This window comes from Oratosquilla oratoria, chromosome 24 (assembly GCF_046742065.1).
Source record: "Oratosquilla oratoria isolate Oo_2021 chromosome 24, ASM4674206v1, whole genome shotgun sequence".
NCBI classification, from domain to species: domain Eukaryota; kingdom Metazoa; phylum Arthropoda; class Malacostraca; order Stomatopoda; family Squillidae; genus Oratosquilla; species Oratosquilla oratoria.
In genome coordinates this window covers 1,457,058-1,483,563 of record NC_134800.1, presented here as the reverse complement: position 1 = coordinate 1,483,563, position 26,506 = coordinate 1,457,058, and the positions used below count along the sequence as shown (strand labels likewise).

General features: G+C 37.7%; 1 protein-coding gene across 3 annotated transcripts in view; it reads left to right on the top strand.

The window, feature by feature from the left end:
• Positions 1–25,552, top strand: part of LOC143038368 (protein FAM177B) — a 49,126-nt gene extending 23,574 nt beyond the window's left edge. Inside the window, exons 1-6 of one of the 3 annotated variants that reach the window (XM_076207412.1) lie at positions 6,685–6,912; positions 8,875–9,030; positions 9,520–9,684; positions 11,301–11,426; positions 11,759–11,866; positions 21,713–25,552. In XM_076207412.1, the coding sequence (XP_076063527.1) occupies positions 6,835–6,912; positions 8,875–9,030; positions 9,520–9,684; positions 11,301–11,426; positions 11,759–11,860 (627 nt within the window). In that variant the 5' untranslated portion in view covers positions 6,685–6,834 and the 3' untranslated portion in view covers positions 11,861–11,866; positions 21,713–25,552. Of the gene's footprint in view, positions 1–6,684; positions 6,913–8,874; positions 9,031–9,519; positions 9,685–11,300; positions 11,427–11,758; positions 11,867–21,712 lie in introns of those variants that run through there. The other 2 variants (XM_076207413.1, XM_076207414.1) reach the window with 2 other exon arrangements.
• Positions 25,553–26,506: the final 954 nt, after the last annotated feature.

Genomic DNA, 26,506 nt, shown 5'->3' with positions numbered 1-26,506 from the left:
GAGGAGGAGGAGGAGGGGGAACAGGAGGAGGAGGAGTAGGAGGAGGAGGAACAGGAGGAGGAGGAGGAGAAGTAGGACGAGGAGGAATAGGAGGGCTAGAAGGAGGAACAGGAGGACTAGAAGGAGGAGTAGGAGGAGAAGGAGGAAGAGGAGGACTAGTAGGAGGAGGAGGAGGAGGAATAGGAGGCCTAGAAGGAGGAACAGGAGGACTAGAAGGAGGAGTAGGAGGAGGAGGAGGAAGAGGAGGACTAGAAGGAGGAGGAGGAATAGGAGGCCTAGAAGGAGGAACAGGAGGACTAGAAGGAGGAGTAGGAGTACTAGAAGGAGGAGGAGGAAGAGGACTAGAAGGAGGAGGAGGAGGAGGAGGAAGAATAGGAGGACTAGAAGGAGGAACAGGAGGACTAGAAGGAGGAGGAGAAGGAGGAGGAGGAGGAGGAGTAATAGGAGGACTAGAAGGAGGAATAGGAGGACTAGAAGGAGGAGGAGGAGGAGGAGGAGGAGGAGGAGGAGGAAGAATAGGAGGAATAGAAGGAGGAACAGGAGGACTATAGTCAGCGCAACGAGAAATGACCGCTAAGGCGGGGCTAGGAGATTTCCCGGTGTTGCCACACATGGGTATCCATGGCAAGAACGTGCGTGTGGATGCAATGTTTTCTGAATGCAGTGTGAGGGGGACGGGGCCAGAGATTAGATGTAGCGGCAACGTCGCTCTCTCTCGCACATGTCATGTCTAGACTCGAGGAAACGAAACCTTTGTATAGAAAACATTGCTTTGATTTTTACCTCTGTGGTGGTGTGTGACAAAGATTATAATATAATTATATGTGGCAACATTATAAAATTATAAAAAAGAATTATAAAATAAAATAAGATTATAAAATAATTATATGTGGCACCACAGGGGGACTCCCAGTGCTCCGCCCTAACGGCCATTTCTCGATGCAACTGGTATAGAAGGAGGAACAGGAGGACAAGAAGAAGGAGTAGGAGGAGAAGGACAAGGAGAAACAGGAGGACTAGAAGGAGGAGGAGGAGGAGGAGGAGGAGGTGGAGGTAGTGTTGGCCGCGAGGGAGGCCCGCCTGGGCAGTACAGTACAGTAGAGGCTATCGTCGTCGCGTCGCCCCATAGGGTGAGACAAAGGAACAAAGGACGATAAGGAAAGTATTTCGTCTACGTCACAGCTGGAAGCAACCGCGATAAACAGGTCCGCGATAACAGCACACTTATGGTGGCGGCACACAGTGCATTTCTCCCTTGCATGCTACTTGCTTTTGCTATTTCGTTGGAGTAGAAAACGACTTTGGTGGCGATCTTTTGTTTTGTTTTTCAAATTTCTAAATGTCAGATTATTCTTGAGTCGTATCATAATGAGAAGCTGAATGACAAACTAAGTTAAACCTAGAATACGAATGTTAGACATATTGTTGAGATGGTCTTACGGAAGTCGAGAATATTGTAACCGAAGTCGTTTCTACTCAAACGAAATAGCATAAGCAAGTAGCAAGTTAGCGGAAAATGTGCAGAGAAGAGCCACCAAAATTGTTCCACATCTGAAAAACTTATACCTCGAAGAAAGATGACAAAAACTAAACTTAAATAAATGGAGGACAGGAGAGAGGTTAAATAAAGACTTTAGAATAAAAGAAAAAATAGAAAATGTAAATACTCTAATCTTTTCCCAAGAAAACACCAATAGGCTAAAATAACATGAACATACGATTAAAGAGAGAAAAAAAAAATCGCAAAGAGCAGTCGTCTTTTGGAATGGGTTACCAAATTCTTTAGAAAACTCATACATACATATACCAAGGTTTTTTCCCCCTTACAAGGGAGGTAGCCAAAAAGGGAAAGGCATAAAATCATTCCCACCCATTCCATCCCTGAATACACTCCACACCCCTCCACCCTCCCTCTTATCTTAGCACCTCCTGAATGACGGGTCATCCCTGCACCTTGTCCACTGCCATGGGTCAGAAGCAGTGTCGCAAGACACAGCACATCCACAGCAAGGCCGCTTCATTAAATCGACGACCCCCCCCCTCTCCGTCCTCCCATTGCATAGAAAACTCGACCACAGTAAATAAATTGATAAATAAATATGATAAGTTAATAATGAACCTACTAAAATGAAATGTTAAAACTGAAACAAGACTTACAGGCGAGCACATAAGTAACAATGGGTGTAATCTATCTCGCAAAATTATACTGGTAAGTTATACTGGTAAGTTATCCAATGTTTGCCCGGTTCGAACCGTGTTTTTCTGGGCGCAGTAATCTTTGAAAGATAAACACGGAGAAGTTATCAATTGCAAACAATTATCTCGTTGAGAAAACAGTAAACATATATGATTAGCATTTTTTAATAGATTACTAAAAGGCCTTTGACTCAGTAGTACAAACGGCAATGCTAAAATCACTTTCACTACATTCACGTGAAAAGAACTGATGTCAATCGACTAAAGCTATTCCTGTACTTACGATGTTTCAAAGCTTCGATGGGTTTTGGGGGAAAAAATCCAGGGATGGCGCAGATAGGTATACTTGTATTCCCGTACTAATCACTGCTAGATATGTCAGTGCTTAAGAAAGATTAGGCCCATTTGTGATGACTGCTCTATTGTGTGCTGATGCATTCACGGTGCGTCTGCTGCCCCTATTTTCGTTTAAGATTTATTCGACTTACGATTTTCTCGACTTACGATTTTTTCGACTTGCGATTTTTCGACTTACGATCTTTTCGACTTACGATTTTTTACCTATGATGGGTTTCTCGGAACCAAACCACATCGTAGGTCGAGGAGTATTTGTGCTTACAGATAAAGATCGAGAAAGGAGTAAGGCAAGGCGGTATAGTTCCACCCAAGCTCTTGAGAGAGATTTCCAGGGGGGTTCAGTAGGGAAGGGAAAGGTTTGAGGATTAATGGTGGATAATCTAACCACGCTTTAGATTTTCGGATGACATCATTCTTGTATCAGAAACAGCAGGAGAATTGCATGACATGCTGAGTGATCTGAACAAGGAAAGTCTCAAAACAGGTTTGAAAAAGGATAAGAGTAAAACCAAACTAATGTTTAACTCAAAAGTTCAAAGTAATGCAATCAAATTTGATGATGAGAGTCTTGAAGAAGTTGAAAATTATAACTATTTGGGTTAGATGCTGAAAATAACTAAAGATAACGCAAAAAAAAAAATCATATCACATTTGGTTGGAAATATTTGATAGATATAAGATAATGAGAGGCGTAATTTTTTCAATCAGTGCATAAGGCCTGCGTGGAGCAGTGGGTAACGTACCTGCCTCGGAACGTGGATGGCCCGGGTTCGATCCCCTCAAGAGTACTTTCATGGCTTTCCATTCCCTCCCCACGACGGCGGACGACATCAGAGGTGCGGTAGGTCAGTGTCGCACATTTATGCTAACCAGTATGATCGAGCTGATGATACTAATTTCCAGAGCTGGGCGCGTTCCTCGGTGCGTTACTAGGTGCGTTCCGCTTTAGTTTGGCACCCAGACTATTAAAACTAAAGAGACAGGTTCATACCGAAATAAAAGTCCGGTAGGCTATATATTATACCAAAGAAAAAAAATCGTAGGCCACATCCAAAAGGTGGGCCACATACTATACCGACACCTATATTTTCTAATAGTTTGGGAGCGCTAACCGCGGCCAAACTAAAGCATAACACACCTAGGAACGCATCAAGGAACGCGCCCAGCTCTGTTGATTTCAGATGTCATTCACAACTACAGCTATTCTAACATACCAAAAAGAAAACTTCACGCTGAGCACTTCTCACCATCTATTATAATAAAGTAGAAGCCTCTGTCTGTCTGATTGTTAATTTGTTTGTACACGAACTCCTCCTAGGGTTTTAGAGATAGACCACCATAACCATATATATTCTGATACCCTATCACTCCAAGTACTTGGATAACTATATTTTATTTCGAAAAAAAAAGGTTAGGGTTAAGGGTTAAAGTTAGGAGGTTTATGTAGTATCCCCTGAAGTCGCGTAGTATTTTTTGTGACTTAAGAATTATTATGATTAAACAAACTATTGTATGTGTCCATAAATATTATCTACATTTGCTAAATTAATGTTGCCACAAACCATGATAGCTTTTGTAAGAAGAAGGCATGTTTATGGAAAATGATTGTATAATTTTACCAAATGTTGAAATATTGGTTATTTTCATTTAATTTTTGTGCGGGCGGAAATAGTTAATTCACAAACTCCTACGTTTTTGCAGATAAACCCCTATAACTATATACATATATTCTAAAGATAAATAAATAAGATACATTTCTTCACCTTTCAGAAGTAGACATTTATTGTCAATCCACACACATGCACATACACACACACACAGAAAAGAATGTGTACACATGATATTTGTGTATGTGTATGCATATATTTTTAAACTAGGGTTTCCCAACTTCGGGAGAGGGGGCGCACACCTGGGAGGGGGAGTATTTGAAGCTATATTTAATAAGAAAATATTTTGGTTAGGGTTAAGGGTTAAAGTTAGGTGATTTATGGTGAGGGAACACGCCACTACTGTAGTTTCCCCTTAAGTTATTATTTTTGTAACATAAGAATCAATATAATTAAACAAACCATTGTATGTGTTCATAGATATTATTTATATTTGTGAAATTAATGTTGCCACAAACCATGATAGCTTTTGTAAGAAAAAATTGTGCAAATGTAAAATGATTGTATAATCTTACCAAATGTTGAAATATTGCTTATTTTTATTTAATTTTACTGTGGCGGAAATTTATTATTTACAAACTCTTCCTAGGTTTTTGCAAATAAAACCCTATAATCATATATATTCTGAAAATAAATAAAGTAGATACATTTCTTCACCTTTTAGCTGTAGGGATTTATTGTCAATCCACACACACACTCACACACGCACACAAAAGAATGTGTACATGATATTTGTGTTTGTGTATACATGTATTTTCAAACTAGGGTTTCCCAACCTTCGGGTAGGGGGCCGCACATCTGGGAGGGGGAGTGTTTAAAGCTATATTTCATTTAAAAATAGTTGGGTTAGGGTTAAGGGTCAAAGTTAGGTATGGTATGGTTAGGTTAAGGATTATTCACGAACTCGTAGCCAACACGCGGGTAATTGGCTAGTACATACATACAGCCTTACTAAGCAGAATTAAACCACCGTGGTGAGGTAGTACAGATATTGCAAATTCCCTCAGGGGAAGGTGGGGGGTAGGGTGGGGGTTCAGAGGAGACCCATCTCAACTGCATCAATGATGCAGTTGAGATGGACGGAATGGCTCCAAATATTCCCCGCCATAAACAATCTACGGACATGAAACATGGGGATTCACGAAGACGATGGAAATAAGACTAATATAGGGAGTGCAGAATGAGAAAGCATACCTATCAAGCTACTGTGCTGTATTGTCGTAAAATTCTGCGTTAGAGACCTTAAGTTTGTGTATAAAACGGTAATTAAACCTTGAAAAAACAATATACTTTTTGTTCTTCAGCATCTATTTGTTTCAAAACAAATGCAGAATGAAAACGTGACTCGACCTGTTATATTTTATGACACTTGAAAAGGGGAATTTGTTTTAAGATATTTTAAAACAGACATATTGAAAAACATATCGCATGCTAAGAAAAAGCGTAAGATTTTAAACTTACGCCGTAAGACTTGAAAATCACAAAAATTACGCAAAACTTACGCAAAAAATCACAGAAATTGCGCAAAACTTACGCAAAAAGAAAAAAAGAAAAAGCGTAAGACTTGACAGGTACGAGGAAGGAGAAATCAATGTTGGGAATAACGTTGTAAGTCATGAGGAGGAGGGCAAATAGGGTGAGAGAGTAGACTACAGTGGAAGACGACATTGTGGAGGCGGTTAAAGAGAGGCAGTGGAATTGGGCAGGAAAATTAGTACGAAAGAATGATGGGCGATGGAGCAAGTGGTTCACTAACTGGACGCCGTGAGATGGGAAGCATGGAAGAGGAAGACTAGACAGACGGTGGAGAGACGACGTAGAGAAGTTTCCAGGAGTGACATGGCAGATGTTGCCGCAGGGATGCGAGTCATGGAGTGGGATGAAAGAGACCATTGTTTAGCGGTGGACTCAAAATGGAGTGAGCAAGTGTGAACAGAATCTCCTGGTAACAATCAAATATAATATCTCAAGTGACCACATTGTTATTTTCTTGTAATCAAACGTGTGTTGACCGTTTTTATAACCGGTGATATGCATATTTTCATTTTACCTCTTTAAGTTTTCTAATCTAAGTTGTACCAAAATATTAGAAGAGAGACAGGCAACAAAAAACTCTGGGCGACCTAGATCAAGTGGAAATTCCATGATTCATTGGTGACGTCATAGACATAAACGTTTCGAACACTGGAACAAAATCATTGTTTACTTGTAATAATTCAAAGATGATTGATGTTTCTATTACCACTAAAATGTGTGTATTTTTATAATTTATTTTTATAGGCTTTTTGGTGATATAAATACATGCAAACTGCATCGTAAAATTGAATATTAATCTATTCATTAAGTTTTCTGTTTTTCCTTCCTATGCATCTATATATTTTATAGTTATATGTAGTTTAGCCCACGTGGATTTTGTAATAAGAAGTTGTAGTTTTTGAAGCCTCCGTAGTCTAAAGAATGTTTTGTTATCCGTGATCAACTGTGAAAACAAGGCCAATGAAATGACGTGGGAAAGGGCGTAGGAACCTGGAATTGTAAACAAAGGCGGTGGCTACTGGGAGCAAGTGGGGAGCGTCAACAGTTTCATAGTGATAAAATCTAAACATACATTGTCATGAGTGCTGAGGAACTTCAACTAACAGATCTTCAGAAGATCTGTTCTTCAGATAAACCTCCTGCAACTGAAGAAACGGTAATTATTATATGTTGCTGTGGTTACGTGCCCAACTTGTTTTTTTGTCCCTTTGTTACAGATTCTTTAATAGTTCTTGCTTGTCCACGTAGTTTTCGTTGTTTGAAATAGGATTATAGATCACAAATAAACACTCTTCCCAGCTCTGGATGTGTATATGAAAATTGAATGAGTACATTATTTTGTAATATAATTTACATTATATCCTAGTGGCTAGTAATAAATATTCAAATCACAAATGACAAAAGACTGTCACTGGTATGATTTGTTATTATTTTACATTTCCGAATGCAACAACTTTCACTTTTACTTGTTTTGGTCTTAAGAGGTCTATTTCTTTTAATGGAATTACTCTGAATAAAACAAATGGACATTGTTGCATTTGCGTATTCAAAGAAGGCATCTATTGAAAACTGATAGAACAATGCCTTAAAGTAAAATGGTCTTTAGGGGGCCTTATGTGTCCCTAAAATTGTAAATTAATTTGAGAGTAATACGGAAATGCATTTTCCACTATTTAATTTTTGCAATTGGAAGATCAATTTTTTTCCCATGGAATGGATAGTGAAGTTAGGCTAGGTTAGGTTAGGTTAAGAGCTATTGGACAACATTAGTTTCATGGCAAATGTCTGTGCTTGTATGTTTCTGGAACTTTACCATAATTTCTATACCATATCTGGCCAAATTTATAGAGTAAATATTTGTGAACTCATTGTATATTGGACAACATTGTTTTCATTAGAATTATATGTGATTATAATTTACTGAAAATATGACATATGATAGGGCTTGGCTATTTTTGAATCTTTGGAAATATTTCAAACTGTGCTTTTGGCAGTAAGTAGGTCATATGTTGGTGCTATCTTCCATTTTGTTTAATAAATAGAGCCTTTATCTTGAGGCCCTATCACAATAATGTAGATGTTCAGTTAGGATAGGTTAGTGTTTCAGATTAGATTAGGCCATTTATATATTTTTAAATTATTTTTATCTAATTTATTCATTAATCTATTCTTTTTTATATACACCAGAAAATGCCTTATGTTAGAGGGGATGGTGAAAGCTGCTGTAGGATGGCTTAATGTTGTGGTTGATTTTATGCGATAACACACAATAGCGAAGGCAGAGGGTCATCTGCAAATGAGACCGGGGCCAGCAGATTGACTGAGTGGCTCGCCATAATGGCTGAATGTGGCATACTGTTTACATTGCTGTGGCATTACTTCCATCTTAGTTTACCACCAAGCCATTAGTGCTGGGAAGTTCCTTTTGATGTTCTGGCAAACAGGAGGTACTCGCCTTCCATTGTAGTGCCTTTTAGACATCTCTACTGTATCAAATCATTCATATTTTGCCATAAATATTATTTTTTTCTATTTAGTCAATTGTGTAGACAAACAATCTGTCTAGAAAAAAAATTCCTACAAGTGTAACAGGAAAAGTACCAAAAATTGATATAAAAAAATACACCTAAGGTTTTTAATCCAACACTCACCAACTTGCACATGTGCAGATGTTTGGGCCCAGGACATATACCCACTTCGGAAATTGGTGGTGTTATCTGTCCTGGGGGGCCAATTCCCAAGTTGGTTTATGTCCTTCTGGGCCCAAGTGTCTGCACAAGTGGCAGTTGCTGGATTAAGAGACTTCCTGGGTGTAATGAGTCTTACTGATTGTTGCAAAATACTAAGTATTTGATAGGACAGGAGAAGTACAGTCATAGAACAGGGAACAAGAAAATTATGTTTGCCAAAGCATCAAAAAATAAAATATTTGCAACGGAATTGGTCTGCCAACAGGCATCAGTTGACCTAGGTGCAACTGCCACACAGAAGATACAGAGCATCTTGTGTTGCATTTGCTCTCTCCTGACAGTAATGCAAAATCTTTTTTTTAGCGAGTGATTTATGGGGCTGAATGAGTGGCAACAGATTGATTGACTAACGGGTGTTTTCTTTCCAGAATTGTGATTCCGTGGTCAGTGCAGAAAAGGAGGTGGTCATTAGGAAGCCAAAGCGGGTTTTACACTTCTCCGATGGTGTTCTTGAAGAGTATTCAACAGATGAGGAAGACCAAACAGATAAAAAACAAGATAACTCTCTTGTAGTGGTAGACCCGGTAAGATTTTTTTAGTTTTGATAACCTTTTGTAGTTTCTTCAGGTTTGTGATGGATTAATTAGTGTAATACAATTATAGGAACCTTATGATAATACTTGTATAAGAATTCAGAGGTATAAGATACTGTAGAACTTGAATTAAAAATTGACAGATGTACAGAGATCTGAGTATTGCACGAGAACTTTTCCAGATTTTTCTGAAAGTTTCATTGTATGGTTTGTTTCATATCTACCTAAAGAAACAAAAATAAAATTAGATATGGAATGTGCAATCAGTATTTACATAAACCTTGACAACTGCTTGTTCAAGTTGTATGTACTCATATAATCATGAATAATTTGTTCTGTTTGCTTTACTCATTGAAACCTTGGGTATAGTACAACATAATTGAATGTATGGTTTATTGTATTTTGTTCACTGTAGCTACAAATATTCAGGGACTTCAACACATATTGAATGGTAATATTACTTTGTGGTTTTCGCAACAGAAAAGTCTGACCTGGAAGCCATGGTTGTGGTATTGGATGGTCTACACTGGCAGTAGTGCCCTTCAAGCCTGTGATTACCTGGGCGAATCCATGGCCAACTTCCTTGGTATCACCTCCCCCAAGTATCAGTATGAGATGGACGAGTACCAACGAACTGTGGCCGAGGTAAGTAGAGAGGTTAGGACAAAGCTCTCCAGTTTGGCTTTGTTGTTGTACAGAGAGAAATCAGGTTATAGAGTAGTAAGCTAGAAAAAAGATATGGAGATGAAAGGAATGTTGAAAAAAAAATAGGAAAAAACACATTTGTGTTTATTTCATACTTGAAATGGTGTAGGTTAGCATTTCAAATGTCATTGTAGATGTTTGAGTAGAATACTGTTTTCTTTATTTTTTTTTTATTTTTTATTTTTTTTGAGTGGTTGGATTTGGGGTTATATCCTTGGGATGTTGGATGTAATTAGTTATGGTGTTAAATGTTTTCTTTGTGTTTATTGTATTTGTATTGTGGTTTAAGTGACTACAGTTTTTTGCTGGAGGATGGGATGTTTTTGTGTTTACATGCAGCTCAGCATGTTTGATTTTTATACCACTGGTGTTTATTTGTAATATGTTGTTGAGATATATTGTTAAGGAAGAATGATAGGTGGTACAATATTGATAATTGACCATTAATCCAAGAGGAGTGGTGGTCAATGGGTTTTAGATGGGTGTCTGTGTGCTTTGACTTAGTCACCTGCTTTATAAGGGGAAAGAAATCCCTTGGTATGTGTACCTGATTGTATTTACCTTGTGGCGGACCTTATTCAATAATGATCACATCACATTTTAGATTGGTGTATGGTCCCAGCTTGTGATGTATTAGTATCAAGGCTATTCCACGAGTTTAGTCATCCATATAAGAGACTATTTTGCAGTAATTTTTCCCCCCACTCATTTTCACACTTACATGGAGTGGGTAAAAATCTGTGGGAAGAAAAACGAGTGGGTTCAGGCGTTGTTACTTGTGGCGAATGTTTAGATGATGATAATTCGAGCCCTGCTCGGGGCGAGTTGAACTAAGGGCATGGTTCATTAAATTCCATGCTACAAAGTCCACTGTAAGGGCCATTGTCCTAGGCTTCCGATAGGGGTGAGTTTGTGATGTTAAACCAAATAATTTTCACCCAAGACCAAAAGATCTTGTTAGTCTGTTACCCCAGGTCTCTTGTAGGAGACCCATGGGTCCCTAGTAACCACCAAGAACCACTGGGTAGGTTTGTGTTGTTTTCTAGGGATTGTTAGTTTGGGGCATTGATGTGCTCTGTGTCTTCTGTGTGGTGGTTACATCTAGGGCAGTTTAAATCTGTGGCCAGGCCTAGTCTGTGTTGGTACGGTTTTAATACTGGATAATGTCCTGGGTCCAAGTCACTGTGGTTTTTACTTCTCTTGAAGTCTTGATAGCTTTACAGTAGATACATACATACATATACCAAAGGCTTTTTCTCCCTTACAAGGGAGGTAGCCAAAAAACAAAGGCATAAAAACCATTCCATCCCTAATATACTCCACTCCCTTCCAACCTCCTCCCTCCCTCTTATTTGGGCACCTCCTGGATGATGTGTCATTCCTGAAAAGTCTTGATAGCTTTATAGTAGATGGAGTTCAGTGTAAAATAGTCCGAAGATTATTGCACAATGATATTATTGTGGAATACGAAGCAAAATGAGGGATAGGCTTGGAGTGTAATATAAAGTATGTTGTACAATGTTTGGAGCTAATTGAACTTGTTGTTACTCTATCAGGAAGAAGAGGAGAAAAGGAAAGAGAAAGAGGAGATGGCGGGATGGAGCACCGAAGCTGCCAGCAACGAAAAGGATTTGAAGTCCTCCATCACACATCCCCCTTCACCGAGTCACAATACAAAGAATGTGAGTCTTTTGTACATTCTTTTTTTTTTTTTAGTTGTGAGATAATGCTCACATACTTTACCGTGTAAATTCTTTAACCGCGTGTTGGATATTCATAGGCATTTTGAATTTCTGTAGCACTTATCACTTCAGCACTAATATTATTTTGCCTTCAGCACTAACGACACTATGCTTTTATCCTTACGACTGTGCCCTTTACATCCTTAGTCCTCCTATCACTGATTGAATCTGTGTCTAGCACTGACGTAACCTAATCTCTTGCTCTCGTGTTAGTGTAACCTTACCTCGTGGCCTGATGTTTCCTTGCCTCTAGTGCTGGTGTTACCTTGCAGTGGGTGAGTGGTGCATCGGCATGTTGTGGAGATGTGGAGATGCGAGTCATGGCACACACAGTTCAGGACCTGCCCCACACCATGCAGTCTTCCTGGGTGTAGGTCCTTGTAGGTGTAGGTCCTCGTGGGTATAAGTTCTCCTGGGTATAGGTCCTGGTTGTAGGAGCCTATTTGTATACTTAGAAGAGCATTCATATTTCAGAGTCCACTCTTTCTATTTGATGTTGTATATTTTTATGTGCCTTTGCCTTGGTATGAGAGTGTTAAGTTTGCTGTGAAGCTACTATGCAATAACATATTTATAGACATGCAAGAGAGACACAACTAGTAGGGTTTAGCTTTGCCACATTAGATACGTTTGATCATTCTTTGTGTGTATTTATTGTATACTAATTAGGATTACTACACGCTTCTGTGATGTATGTTTAAATCTACAATTAATTTAGCATTGATAGCATTTTAGTTTAGTTAGGTTGCTAGGTTGCCAGCAGATATAGAGCTAGCAAGTAGGCTATGAAGTAGTTCTAACGGCGAGGATAGAAATAAATTTATTACCACCGGATGCTCGCTGGCTGAGCGGGTTAGAGCGTCGCTACTTGCGGTGATGGTCGAGGTGGTGGCAGTTCGAACCCTGTTGCCAGCGAGTTGGACCAAGGGCATGGTTCATTAAATTCCATGCTACAAAGTCCTCTGTAAGGGGCTCCGTCCTAGCCTCCTGGTAGGGGGAGTTCGAGACGTTAAACCGAATCGTCATCACCAATGTACTATAGTAGGCATTTCATATTGTAGTTAGAGAAAAATTTGTGAGGCCATTGTAGGTCTTTGTATTACCATAGTCGATAATTACTACTTTTTAATACTTTTTGGTGTGCAAATACGAGTATATCACGCTCTCGGCTATTAGACTCGTGTCCTTTCTTAGATGCTATTGGTGCCCACCGTAGCCTGGCTGTAAATAATTGGTAATTATTTTAGTTAATTTATTGATGAGGGAAAGATAGTGCTACTCCTTGTCAGCTTAATTTTGTGGGCAAAGCTGTAAGGAGTACATTGTTGCTTAAGGTGTAAGATATATTGTTAAATTAGAATAAGTATTTTCTATGTTTGTATGTTTTTATTTATTTATCTTTTTTACAAATATGTTAGGTTGTATAGATTTCCCTTAGTGTTTCATGGTCTTTCATTTCAAAAAGATTTCTTTGATATCTTAACCAATTAGAAGATTTCATAAGGGAAAAATGGTTGAAGGTGGAATATTTTGGAACAGAAATGTGGTGGAAGTTATGTCCAAGTCACAGAATCTGTGAAAATTCTAGTCATTATTGTTGTTCTCGTCGTCAATGCTTAGTGTTATCACTAACCACCACCACCACAGCCTCCAAAACTGCCTTCACCATCACCGCCTTCACCACCAACACAGTCATCACCACCACTACCTCTTCCATCACCACCACCACTATCACCACTTTTTCCACCACTACCACTACTTTCAGTACTACCACCACTACCATAATCACTACCACAATCACCACCACCTCTTCCACCACTGCTACCATTTCCTGTATTTCCTCCTCCTCCTCCTCCTATATTTCACTTTTGTCATGTTCATCACCAGTCCACCAGTCACTGCATCATTATCACTATTGAATCCAAACGAGCCAAATCACTATTTTCACCATCTTGGTCATTGTCACTCTTACCATCGTTATTTATGTCATTATTACTGGTATTATTATTATCAGTATCATTATTAGCACAATAATGTATTGTCCTCAGTGTATATTGTGATTAACAGGAAATTTCATTGGTATTGTTTTTTATATACTTTTTTATTTTTAATGTTTGTGAGAACAGTGAAGAGCTCTGTCATATACTTTATATAAATTTGATAAGTCATTTTAGACATGGTATAGAATCACATAATTATTATGAAGAGGGAAATGTTTATTTTCAGGTTTAATGTGAAAAGAGAATGTGATTGTCAACTATGAATGTTGTTATTATTATAGTTATTGTTATTTTTTGTTATTATTATTATTGTTATTATTATCTTTATGCATTTATATAATTAATTTTGCCATGTTTTGTTTACCTATTTTCAAGCACGTAATATTTATTTATTTATTTATTTATTATTACTCTTTTTTGTTGCACCATCCATCCCTTTTGCTGCAGTGCTGCACAGCGTGATTAGGAATTTCATCATAAAATGAATTCTGAATCGGCTGTGATAGGTATCATACTGTTGCTGGTTAACACATTAACAACTTAAATTTTTGTTGCGAGGAAAGAAAAACAATGTTTTTCTCAGTCATTTTATCTGTTAAATCATGGTCATTTACCAGAATCAAAATTACTTTTGGAATAGCTACATCTCATGCAAGTTAGCATTATTCATTATGAACACTGATGGGAAAGCCACAGTTAGGTAAACTTGAAATATAATTTATGGCACTAAAAATGGAATTAGACATGAAAAAAGTAGATTGAAGACGTTTTAAGATTTTTTTTTTCAAGAAAATCACAGCAGGAAATCTTATCTAATGGAGAAGTATTAAATTGTCAGTGATGTCAAAATTCTCTTGTATATTTCTGGTTGCTGCTTTGATCAAGTGTATGAAATTTTTGTTTACTTCCATTTTCTGTACATTCAATAAGAAGTAGCACTTGGCACAGCAGTCCTTTGTTTTGTTTCCATTTTTATTTATTTTTCTCATAGTTCGGAATTCATTGGTTTTCATTTTGTGTTCAGTATTGTTTTCCATAATTCTGCAGTTCTCTTTTGTTTTTTCAACAAAGTTCAGAGGTTCATAGGACTTTCTAGCTTTGTAGTGCTTGGATTTTCATAAAAGTAAAATGCTTTATGAAATCCAGCAAACAAATTTTGTTGCCCAGTTTTTGTGTAATGTCCAGAAATTTTTTGTCTTTGTGTTGACATTCCTTGCAAATAATGGGTAAAATATTTGCTTGTACAGGCTGAATTTTATTGGTTATAGTATTTATGTAATAGCTTTGCTCATCTGGTTTGAAACCATGATAGTGTTTGACTTCACAGTTTAGATGTGTTTTTCAAGTTTACTGTACTGTTTGCCTTTTCCATTGGAAAGCTCGTGTGTTGTTTAGTACAACACTCGGGACTTCTTTCAAGTTCATAGCAGCCATACATCCAGTAAATGCCTCTTCCATGAATCCATGTTTTTTAATTTCCATCCGGTGTCTTGTCATTCTAACAGCTGCAGAAGGATAAGGTATTTTTTTGCTACTCTAGTCAGACCAGTTCCGTGATGATTTATTTTTTCTAGCTGTGTCTTGCTGCATTGCTTCTGACCCAGGGCAATGGGCAAGATGCAGGGATGACCCATCATCCAGGAGGAGTCAAGATGAGAGGGAGATGGGTGGGAGTAAGAATTTTTCTTTTTGACTTTGGCTACTTCCCTTGTAAGGGGGAAGATGTCCTTGGTGTGTGTATATATGTATCTTTAGCAGATGCGGTGATATGAGGTCAGTGTCAAATAAGGCAATTTGACCTTATAAAAGGGGTTTGTAAACAGTTACTGGACTCTCTGGGGCTTCAACTAAGTCTTTGGGGATGGATTTTTAAGCGTGACCCATATTAATGGCTTGCATGGAGATTTCAGTCAATACACTGTCCAAACTTTGGAGATTAATTGTATTGGCTCTTGAACAAATGCAGGTCACAGTGATTTCTCCAGTAAGTAGTTTAGAAATTGTGGTTAAACTCTTGCAGTTCAGTCACCTGAGGTATGGAGGAACCATCACTGTTGTGAAGGAAATGATTATGTTTATATCTTATTGCTATATACTCTAGACTGTGTTATTTAATTTCTGATGAAGTTTAAATTGTTTAGAATGAGTACACTATGTGATAATAAGAGAGTGACAAACTTAAAAGAGTCTGAAAAGGAAGAGATGGCAAAGAGGGAAAATAGAAAATGGTATTCTTCAAGCTCATTGATATTGTCACAGTGATTACCACATTGAAATTGTTATTGATGATGGTGATGAACCAATGTACATGATTAGTTTGATGATTGTTGTACAGTGGATTCAGTAATAGGGTGTACAGGGTGGGGCAAGCAGGAAGGGGAGAAGTAGAGTTGGAAGTTTTAGCGATTTATTTGAGGAAGGGAAGGAGGGCAGGTAGGTGTTCAAGTTACAAGCCATTTGAGGTTTATCGACGAACAAAGGTCTCGTCCAACTTCTTACACGACGTGCATGGCTATGCCAACCTCTGGCATCTCCCTCCTGCAAACTTCTCTGTCTCACCCCTCCTGCATCTGTCTGATCAACCTCTTCCGTGCTTACCATCAGTAGGATTCCAGTCAGTAACTTGCTCTGTCCTGCCATCCTCCTTTCTGGCTCTTTATCCTGCCCATTTCCAGATCTGCTTCTTAATGCCACTGGAATATGTTTTACTTCTAAATGTTCTGTGACCCAGCTTGCTGTCTTCCTGTCCCTTAGTGTCATTACTTGCATTGGTCTCTCTATTGCTCTTGCTGCACTTCTTAGCTTACATGTTTGCTTATGTTGCTTCTTCTTAGCTTAGATGTTTGCTTACATCCCTTCTGAAGTAACACATCTGTAGATCATAGCTGGGCTTGTAGAATGAAAAGTAATAATAATAATATTTATCCTTCATTAATAAAGAGAACCATGACTTTGGTTTTAGATTTAGGATCTGTGACTGGGTTCTGAGGTGGCTGAGGAGACCAGTCCAGGCCTGGAAGGCTTGCTTATGTGTGGGACACACGCACGAGTGGGTGCTATAATGGAAGTGGAAGTGACTCGAGCCTTTTGTGGAGTGCGTTTTCTCTGAGTCTCGGTGAGAATTTGGGGTTGGGGGAAGACTTTCTCGTAGACCTGGGAAAGCTCACTGTTGCCTCGCTGCATGATGGTGACTCCAGGTGTTGCCTCCCATCAAGGAAATTAGTGCTAAGTGTGAGGTATCAGTAGACTGACTGTTTGTTCAGTGTCGAAACTCCATTGATTATACAAAAACAGTGAGTGCTGGCTACTAGTGACTACTCCCCTCCTACTGCTTTTAGCTGATAACACTGAAACAGTCCCACAGCACTCACTGTTTTCTCTTTCAATTTATTCCATGTATCTATTACTCAGCTTTCCACACAGAGTAATAGATACGTGGAATAAATTGAAAGAGAAAACAGTGAGTGCTAAAACTATACATGGTTTTAAGTAAGAACTGGATGTGGAAAGATACAAATGCGGGTCTTTATGAGCATAGCTTTTTTCCCGCAAAATACAACTAAGTAAATACATCAATACAATGCAGACGGAGGTCCAAAGTTTCTTCCCAGAGGGATCTATGAGAGAGTATAAAGACTAGTGGCAGCCATTGTGGGGCTGTGGGTTTTCAACTAACTTGGCAACAGTCATTATTATTACCAACATAGGCCTACCTGCAATAGTGTGTTGATAGTCTCCAGAAAACCAGTCACAATCCACAGGGTTGGTGGTGCAGGCCTAGTGATCACCCAGTAATGGAGTCATGAAGGTATTACAGTGTAGCATAAGCAACAATTATGTTCAAGTCACCATCCAGCTTTAGAGTAATACCAACACACAATAGACCTGAACACACAAACAAAGTGCCCCAGATGCAGTCATCACACAGAAGACACTGAACGTCTCACCTTGCAGTGCCTCCATCCTAGCCTTAACCAGACAACACAGTATCTCTTCCTTGAATGACTTTGGGCCAGTTTAGTGACTGTTGTTGGTTACTTGGGAGCTGTGGGTCTCCTGCAAGAGATACCTTTTGCAGTGGAATGATGGATTGATAGAATGACCATCTCTCAAAATCCTATCTTCAAAGTGTGAAAAATTAATCCAGAAAAGTTTCTAATGGATCACCTTTGTACTCTCTCCTCATCCTCTAACTCTTGAAGTGGCCGAGGCACTGGCAGAAGCATTATATCATTGATATCTGTCATGCAAACTACAGGTTCATATCACAGAAGGTTTCTCTTGAATCCCATCTACCACCTGATTTTGCATCTTACTCCTCCCAAGACATCAACTGCTTACAGAAATAGAGGTCTATATTTCCCTCTCTAACTACAGAGCAACAACCCAAGGCCCAGACAACATATACACCATGATATGGCACTTACTTTCAAGTGCAGCATTCTTCACACTAAATCTTCTCAATGAATTCGTGTGGAGGGCACCTCCCCACTGCCTAGAAAGAAGTTGTCATCATCCCTTTTCTGAAACAGGGGAAGGACAGAACTTTCCCCAACAGCTTCCATCCAGTTGTCTGCTTGTATTGTTTCTGTAAACTCTTAGAAAAGTTGATCTTGTTCCATTTCTCCTGGCAGCTGGAATAATGTTCCTTCGTGTCATCCCTCCAAACTGGCTTCTGAGCAGGTCACAGTACCTTAGACATTTTGGTGCAAATAAAGATGATATTTTTTCACACACACCCATGCAAGAGTATTGACTGTACAGTTGAATGCAGTTGATACTTAGGGACTTTTGTGATACTCCCTATAGAACAGTTACATAGTATTCTTTTATGTTTGAAAACAGACCACCTCTCATAGAAGAGGTTTCACTATCTCTTGTTTCTGTTGTTCTTATCAGTTCTCTCTTATATCAATCCTAGAACACCACCTTTTCTTTTCTCATGCTTCTGTGCTGGTGTTGGAGGTGGAGATAAGAACGCTGTTACTATACTCCTATGCATGTCATAAAAGGTGACCAAATGGCAGAGTGGTGGGACTGGGGATTCCCCTCCTGTATTATTCCTATGAAGAGTCAAAGTGTGGTTTATGGTTATTTCCACTTACAAAGGAGGAAAGAGGGTTATTGGTATATACATACATTGTTCACACAAGGAGAGCTGAGAATTGGTGACGGCTTTCCTCCACCTATTAACCAGTGACTTAAAAAAGATGCACACTAGTGGAACAGAGAGATCTATTGTAGGACCCAAAAAGTGTTGCTAGTTATTGTGGGGGTCTGGGTTTCCAGTTAGTGAAAATTATTATGACAAATCAGTATAAAGTGGGATATTAGGTAAGAATAAAAATAGCAAGCATAGTAAAAATAATGCAACAGAATCTAGGCCAATCTGGATGTGAGAGTATTATTGATTATTGAGAAAATTAGAAACTTTGTGTAATGTGGGAGTAATTTTTAATGAAACCATATTAGAAAAATTGAAAGGTTTGGAAATTGTACCAAATGTTGCTAGAATGAAAACCTTGATACACTTGACACCCATCACTAAAAGTAAATACTGTCAGGATGTCAGTGTTTGTGCATCCCTCCTCCCCAGATGTCTTTGTTTACATTGCTCACTCCCAACAACTGTAAATCGGTGAAACATGCAGCATTCTGCCTACACAGACAACATTTGCCATTAAACATTAATCAATTCACCCAGAGACTTAGGTTTGACCCACATGTGACTTTCACCTCGTACAAAAAACATTACTGAGAAAGCAAGCAAAAAGCTGAGTTTACTATCAACAGTTGCTGTCATAGGATCTAGTCAACAGAAAAAGCTCATCATATACACATGCAAAACCGAGTACAAATGCATTTGCAAGTACAGTGGCTTACTGTGTACATAGTGACAATGATATCATCTTGGTGGCAATAATCTCATCTTAAATTACATGTCACTGGTTGAAGTCCTCAATTCGATTATTCAATGCCTTTATACTTCTCACCAAGATATTGCCTCTCACATGCATTCTTACTCCAACCAATCGTGGTGTGCATGAATCTACAGCTTTTTTAAAGTCTTTCTTCCCCATTGTTTTATGTCACATAACACTGAACTCGTTCATGCTGGTTTGATGACCATCAGTGCCATAGCTCATTCCACTTCTAAGTTTCTTTAATATTTCACTCTTTACCAACAAAGTAAGCATTTATCCAGCTGTCTTTGTTGGTTGATTTTAAACTGCAGTATTACAGGGCAGTTTAGGTACCATATTGATCATCAGAGTACAATAACCCTAGCTGAAAATGTTCAGAATTGTAGACACACACAGGCTAATGTTATTCTTTGTCGGAAAGCAGACGGCCATATGGCATAGAATTTTATTAGGAAGTGCCAAATAAAAATATTTTGCTTAAAGATAATAACATTTTGGAAAAACTGTTGATAATGGAAACCACTGATAAACAAGAAGTTGGTGAAAATAAGTCAGTGATGGAAGTTGATGGAGAAAGATCTTGGGCACAGTATGGAGATAGAATGTCAATCCTGTGGGGTTGCTTCTCTAGATGAAGTTGAGTGTTGATGGGACTTGAAGAGAGAGCAGGGAGGTTAGTCTCTCTGACCTCTATCTTTTGGGTCCGCCACTTGGAGGTGAAAAAAATATATATATATCAGAACCGAGTTCTGTACCACAAATTTTGTTTTTCTTTGTTGAGTTAAAGATTATAATTAATTTAACCTACTAACCTAGCCTTACATGACATAACCTAACCTAATTAACCTAATCTAACCTAATATAGGACATACTATACAATGAAGAAGGGTTGTCAATGTATCTCCAATTTTATTTTTCATTGTTGAGTTAAAGATTATAATTAATTTAACCTACTAACCTAGCTTTACATGACCTAACCTAACCTAATTAACCTAATCTAACCTAACATAGGACATAATGTACAGTGAAGAAGGGTTGTCAATGTGTTCATCTTCATTTTCAGTCTCCTTAAGGGATCAGAGCAGGTGGGTGTAATTATGATGACGATTGTATGCACTGCACCCGAGGAGTGGGTTGGGGACAGGGATGACCCTTCACCCGCAAGGACCACACACAAGGAAAATAGACAGGTGTGGGACGGGTGAAGGGTGGGTATATGTAAGCATGCATGTATGCACACACAAACATAAATACAGACACACACACATGCACAAACACATACACACACACCTACACCCACACACCCACATACACACATGTACATGCACATGCACATACATATATGTGTATATATATATATATATATATATATATATATATATGATTTTTTTTTCTTGGAAAATAATCTTGAAGAGCTAAGAATAAAAGAGAATTAGTTTCTGATAGAAAATGAAAATTGAGCAATATTAATTTGATTGATTTAAACATTCACTACTGTTGCTCTAATTTATTTCCAATGTTTTGTTACTGAAAAAAATCAATAAAACAAACTATTAAAAGAAAAGAAATGAAACTGATGACTGAAATATTATGCAAAACACGAGAAAAAATTAAAGACATTAATAAGTCATCATGGAAAAAAATTATAAAGACAATTTATATTTAGAGCAGAAAGAATACTTCTTCATTCTTTAGAATTGTTTAGTCAGTTACAAATACATGTTTTCAGTTATCACATATTTCATACAGTTGGGGAGCTATTTTATAGGAAAGAAAATATAGATACAGAAGTATTGTAACTTAAACTTAGTTTATTCCTGGTGGCCATTCAAGTTTTAAACAAATTTAAGTTGATCTTTGATATTTTAATTTGAGGATTAATATCACTCTAGAATTGTTATTTTTTACATTTTAATCCTAAGAAACTAGTTAAGGACTTTTAGTATACTATCTTTTTGTCAAAGCTAATGCATTAGAATGCAAGATTGTATGACATAGCAGCGTTTGCTATAATACCATGAAAAAATAAATTTCTGGGCAAAAGTTTCTCAAAAAAAAAAAAAAAAAAGATTGCACCTCAAGTTGTACAACATCTGTGGCATTCAATCCAAAACAAACAATGCATTAAGGACTAGATGAATCAATTGATCTTTTATTATCTATTTTCCTTTGTATTAATTTATATTCCTTTGTATTAATTTATATTCCTTTATATTAATTCATATTCCTTTGTATTAATTTATATTCCTTTTATGTTTTAGACATCACTTTGAATAATAGATTTTGAAACTTCTCTTTCCAGGCGGAAAACAAAAAGAGTGAAGATGCCAGAGATAAGCAACGGTACTGAGGCTGTGGCAAAAATCTTATTAGGCAGATGTGACAGATCAATAAATCAAGATCAAAATAGTTAGTCCAAAGTGTTTGTACTCTTGTTTAGTATTTGCACAGAGTTTAGATGCATATTACAGGTTTGCAAATTGTGTAGTTTCATATCTAGTTGTTAGATACAGCTTTGGTCCTGTAATAGTTGATGATTGCTGTAGTTAGAGACAAGAATACTAACCACAAATGAATTACCTTTATGTATATGTATATACCGGTATATATATATTGTGTCTTGAGACTACACTAGATTATTAGATGTGTTTTGTTAAAGATTTGGCCCATGTATAGTGTTGTTATTTATTTTTCTTAACTTGTTTGAGATTGCATTGTTGGTAGATCTATTTTAACATTCCAGTGTACATGCACCCCCCAAATTGTTTCTATACCTTGACCTAAGGTGCTAGAAATTAATCTGCTCTTTGATTTTTGTGAAAATTACCCCAGATATTTATGAGCATTCACAATCTTGAATTTGTTGTTAAAAGTGCAATAGATCTTGCACATGATGTGCCTTATTAGTAACTAAGAAGAGAGATATTTGCAAAAAAGCAGAATTTTTGAAGGCCATAATCGAGTACAGTGATGATTTTCTAGTCTCGCTCTGCCCAGTAGGATGCTCATCTCATAGCATTGTTTTAATATAACATCAGTGGAGATAATTTTTGTATTGTGTGCACAGGTAGTAGTCATGTGTCCTATTGACTTGGCCACTTTCCATATAAAGGGAAAGGGTCTTTGGTGTATGCAAGGAATGAAGAAGGCAGGAGATGAGTGGTGAGTGACTGTGTATAGATGATATTGTTATGCATGGAAGGGAGGGACAATGGACGTGGGGGGGGATAGGGGATGCTTATGTGTGAACAATATTTTGACGCAACCTGAAGGGATTTCTCCCTGTCTTTTCTCTTTTTCTGCATGAGGGGATGGAGAGGGGGGGGGTTGCCAATGAACTGAAGTGGCCTTGCTGTGGATGCACTGTGTCTTGCTACATTGCTTCTGACCCTGGGCAGTGGGCAAGATACAGGAATGACCCATCATCCATAAGGAGCTAAGATGAGAGTGGGGAAAGGGTGGTGGATGGAAGTGGAACGTGTGGGAGTAGGTATGTGTCTGACTTGGCAACCTCCCTTATAAAAGGGAAAAAGGTCTTGGTATATAGAATAGATAAAATATATATATGTTTGTACTATACAGTTAAATGGTTTGTGAAATTATAATGGTTTATAATGATAAAGCATGTTAATGAACAATTTTTCATATTGAGGTTGGTTGTGGAAAAAAAGATAAACACAGAAGCAAATAGTTAAAAAAAACAATCAACAGGCATATTGACTTAGCGTTCCTAATTAAATCTTAAAATTTTGAACTGTACATGCATATCTTGACTGTCCCTTTACCCCAATAAGGAGGTTGGCCAAATACGAACACATAACCCCCTTCCCTGTGAACTAGACTACATTCTAATCACGTTACGTATCTAGTGCTTATGTAGAATTGAGCATAGATTTTATGCAATCAATACTGTAGGGACTTTCTTGATACTCAGATTCATACAGTATTCTTTAATGATTTGAGATTAATCTCCATGCAAAGAAGAATGTTAGTCACTATTATCCTCTACTACCCCACCATTATGTTACGTTCCTAAAATGATTACTTTTCCAAGTCAGTTACTCCGCCTCTTTGTGATGATATTATCCCCTAGGATGGAAGTGATAATTGTTGGTGGTGAAAGAAATATGTTGTGTATGTAGGAATAGATAATATTTTAGTAAAAGTTGATTTGTAGGAGATTGCACAATGAGTAGATGAAAGGTGCTCAATTTTGAAAGTATGTTTCACATTGATTAGTTTTGATCTTGTGTGATTAGTGTATGTTTTGTTTTACTTTTTTTTATTTTAGTGTACTTAATATTTTTCTTTTCTTTTTTACATGGGTGCTAAGTGGCACAGATTATGTAGGGAATTTGGGACAATTTACAATATACTAGTGGTTTTATTATGATTTTCTTGATTATGAATAGCCACTCCTCACTTTATACAAAGGTGAGTGGTGGAAAGATGTTGGTATGTGTATACAATACTTGTTACAAATTTGTCTGTTAATCTTTTCCAATCATTTGATGTCATTATTTTGCCCAGGTTAAAGCCAAATTATTTTATTCTGCTTTCAAGAATTGCATCAGCTACAGAGAGAAGATTAAATATTTATTTTTTCTGAGACAGGTGATGAGTTTGCTGATATTTTGTCTGGTTAATTTGAGATAATTTAATTAAACTTTCGGAAAGCTCATCAGCTACAAGGTTGAAAGATGGTCACAAGTGGCCTCTCCTAGTCAGATGCTTTATTTGAAGACTTTGTTTTTGGTGAGTTAGACATGTTTATATTCAATTGTAGAGAAGACTTGTATACATAAAGGGTTAAAAAATGGGTTTAGTTAACTCCCATTAGGCTGCCCCCAACAGCACAACATATACTCTGTAAGGGATTTGTGGGAAAACTGTTTCAGCCATGGCATTCCTCAGGGAGCTCAGCCAGATAATCTAGAGAATGACAATAACAAATACAACTTTAACTCCCTTTAGGCTTGTGATTAGTTTAATGTTGTACATAGTATTGACTGTTGCCAAATGATTTTATTCAGATTTGGACTCTGGGTTGGCAGCGAGTTAACGGGATAACTGGTTTGTGGCCATTTCATATGGTTGGATTTGTTTTCATGATCTTCTTCTAGAGCAGGGGTTCTCAGCCTTACATGGCCCATTCACCCCTTTCACCATTTGTCAGAATGTCATTCCCCCCCTCCTTTCCAAGATTGTCTGTTTCAAAAGGTGCATTCTAAATAATATGATAATATTACTAAAAACCCTTTTATTTTTTCCAAATTAGTATATATTTTTCCCAAATTAGTATAAATCCAGCCCAGGTGACAGGCCAGATAGGCCAAAACCTATAATTGCTTTCCTCACCCTGTAAGCTGACTGTGGTCACAAATCACCCCCAGAAATCTTAAAAATTCCCCCCTGGTGGTGAATTTCACCCCTAATGAGAACCCCTGTTCTAGAGCTTCAGCATGAGATCTGAGTCTGGACCGAATAATGTTGAGAGGCATCAGTCACATCAGAATCCGTAAAGTGTATTATCATCTTTGAAGTGAAGAAATTAATTAAGATAATGTTGACGGCATCTCTTTAACTTGGCCAAATAGAATTGTTTGACGTCAACCAGAACAAAAGAAAGTCTATAGATCAGCGTTTCTCAACCTTTTCACCCTTGTGTAACCTTTAAAATAAATTGCATATCTCAAGGGACCCCTGCACAAAAAAAAACATACCATATCTTTCTCATTTTATTTCCATCTTGATAATAGGTTAGATAAGATGATGTCTATATTACATTATTACAGTAACCAAGAATATGTCATGTGTGTTTAATTATATTACGTATATGAAATTAAATAAAAAATCAAAAGTGTGTTAGCTTATCTTTGTACTTGTTCTCGCGGAACCCTTAGGGACCTTTTGCGGAACCTTAGGGTTCCGGGGAACCCTGGTTGAGAAACGCTGCTATAGATTATAAAATCACCTGTCTCACTGTGTGATAATGATTGTTCTCATTCTATTTCTTCATTTTGTTCAATATACCTTTTTTTTTTTTTTGCATACTTGGGAACGGATAATATTTTTTGGAGGTGCTAGTCATCGATTACTTTTCATAATAAACTTGTAAGACAAATTAAACATATCATAGTTATGTGTCTGTTTTGTTAACATGAGAATGGATTTGTACAAAAAAGAAGGAAAATAAATAGATGAGTAAATAGATATATAAATAAAAAAAAAACCCACTGATATCATTTCAGTGCAGAACTAATAAGAATTCATCTCACAGAAAACTGGAAAATAAAAAATTGTGGGATAAATGAAATAATTGATAGTACATTTTCATATAATTCTCAGAGATATGTTTACAATGTGTGCATCATGATAATGTGAACTTGAAACCTAATGATTTATCTATCCACACACACACACACACACACACACACACACACACACACTTCAACGAATAAATGGACGGCTTAGAAGACGTTCTGAAGAAAAGTGAAGTCTGTGGATCCCAACGCAAAGAGAAGTGCCTAGTGTTTTTGCAGGGTGGGGGGGAAATTGCTCGTGGAGTAGTGGGAACGTAGGGAAAGAGGAAAAGGGGAGGGATTACTGAGGGAAATGGAAGGAAATGAGGAGGGAGTAGACTTTGACCAGCCAGACAAGCGGAAGGTAAACAAAAGACTTAGCGAGGATCAAATGTCTAATAAAAATGTAAAGATTAGAAGTATAGAGAGGAGCAATACAGAAGAAAGTGACGAGAATATGTTCCAGGGATTTAAAGAGGGTGGGGGGGACACAACCCCCCCCCCCGACTGATAAGACTAGAGGAGAGAGTTGATAAGGTGATCGAGGACTTGGAGCGTAAGTTAGGTAACGTAGACTCCATTTTTAAAAGAATTGAAAGGTTGGAACAACTAGAGAAGGCTAACAGAAACTTAACTGAAGAAATAGAGGACCTAAAAAGACAGTTAGGAAATGTAAAGGAGGAGAATGAGAAATTGAAGAAGAATAGTAATGAAAACAGAGAGAAACTAGCTACAGAAGCTAAAAATTGGAGAATAACTCAAGAAGGGAATAAGGTTTCATTCACTGACATAGT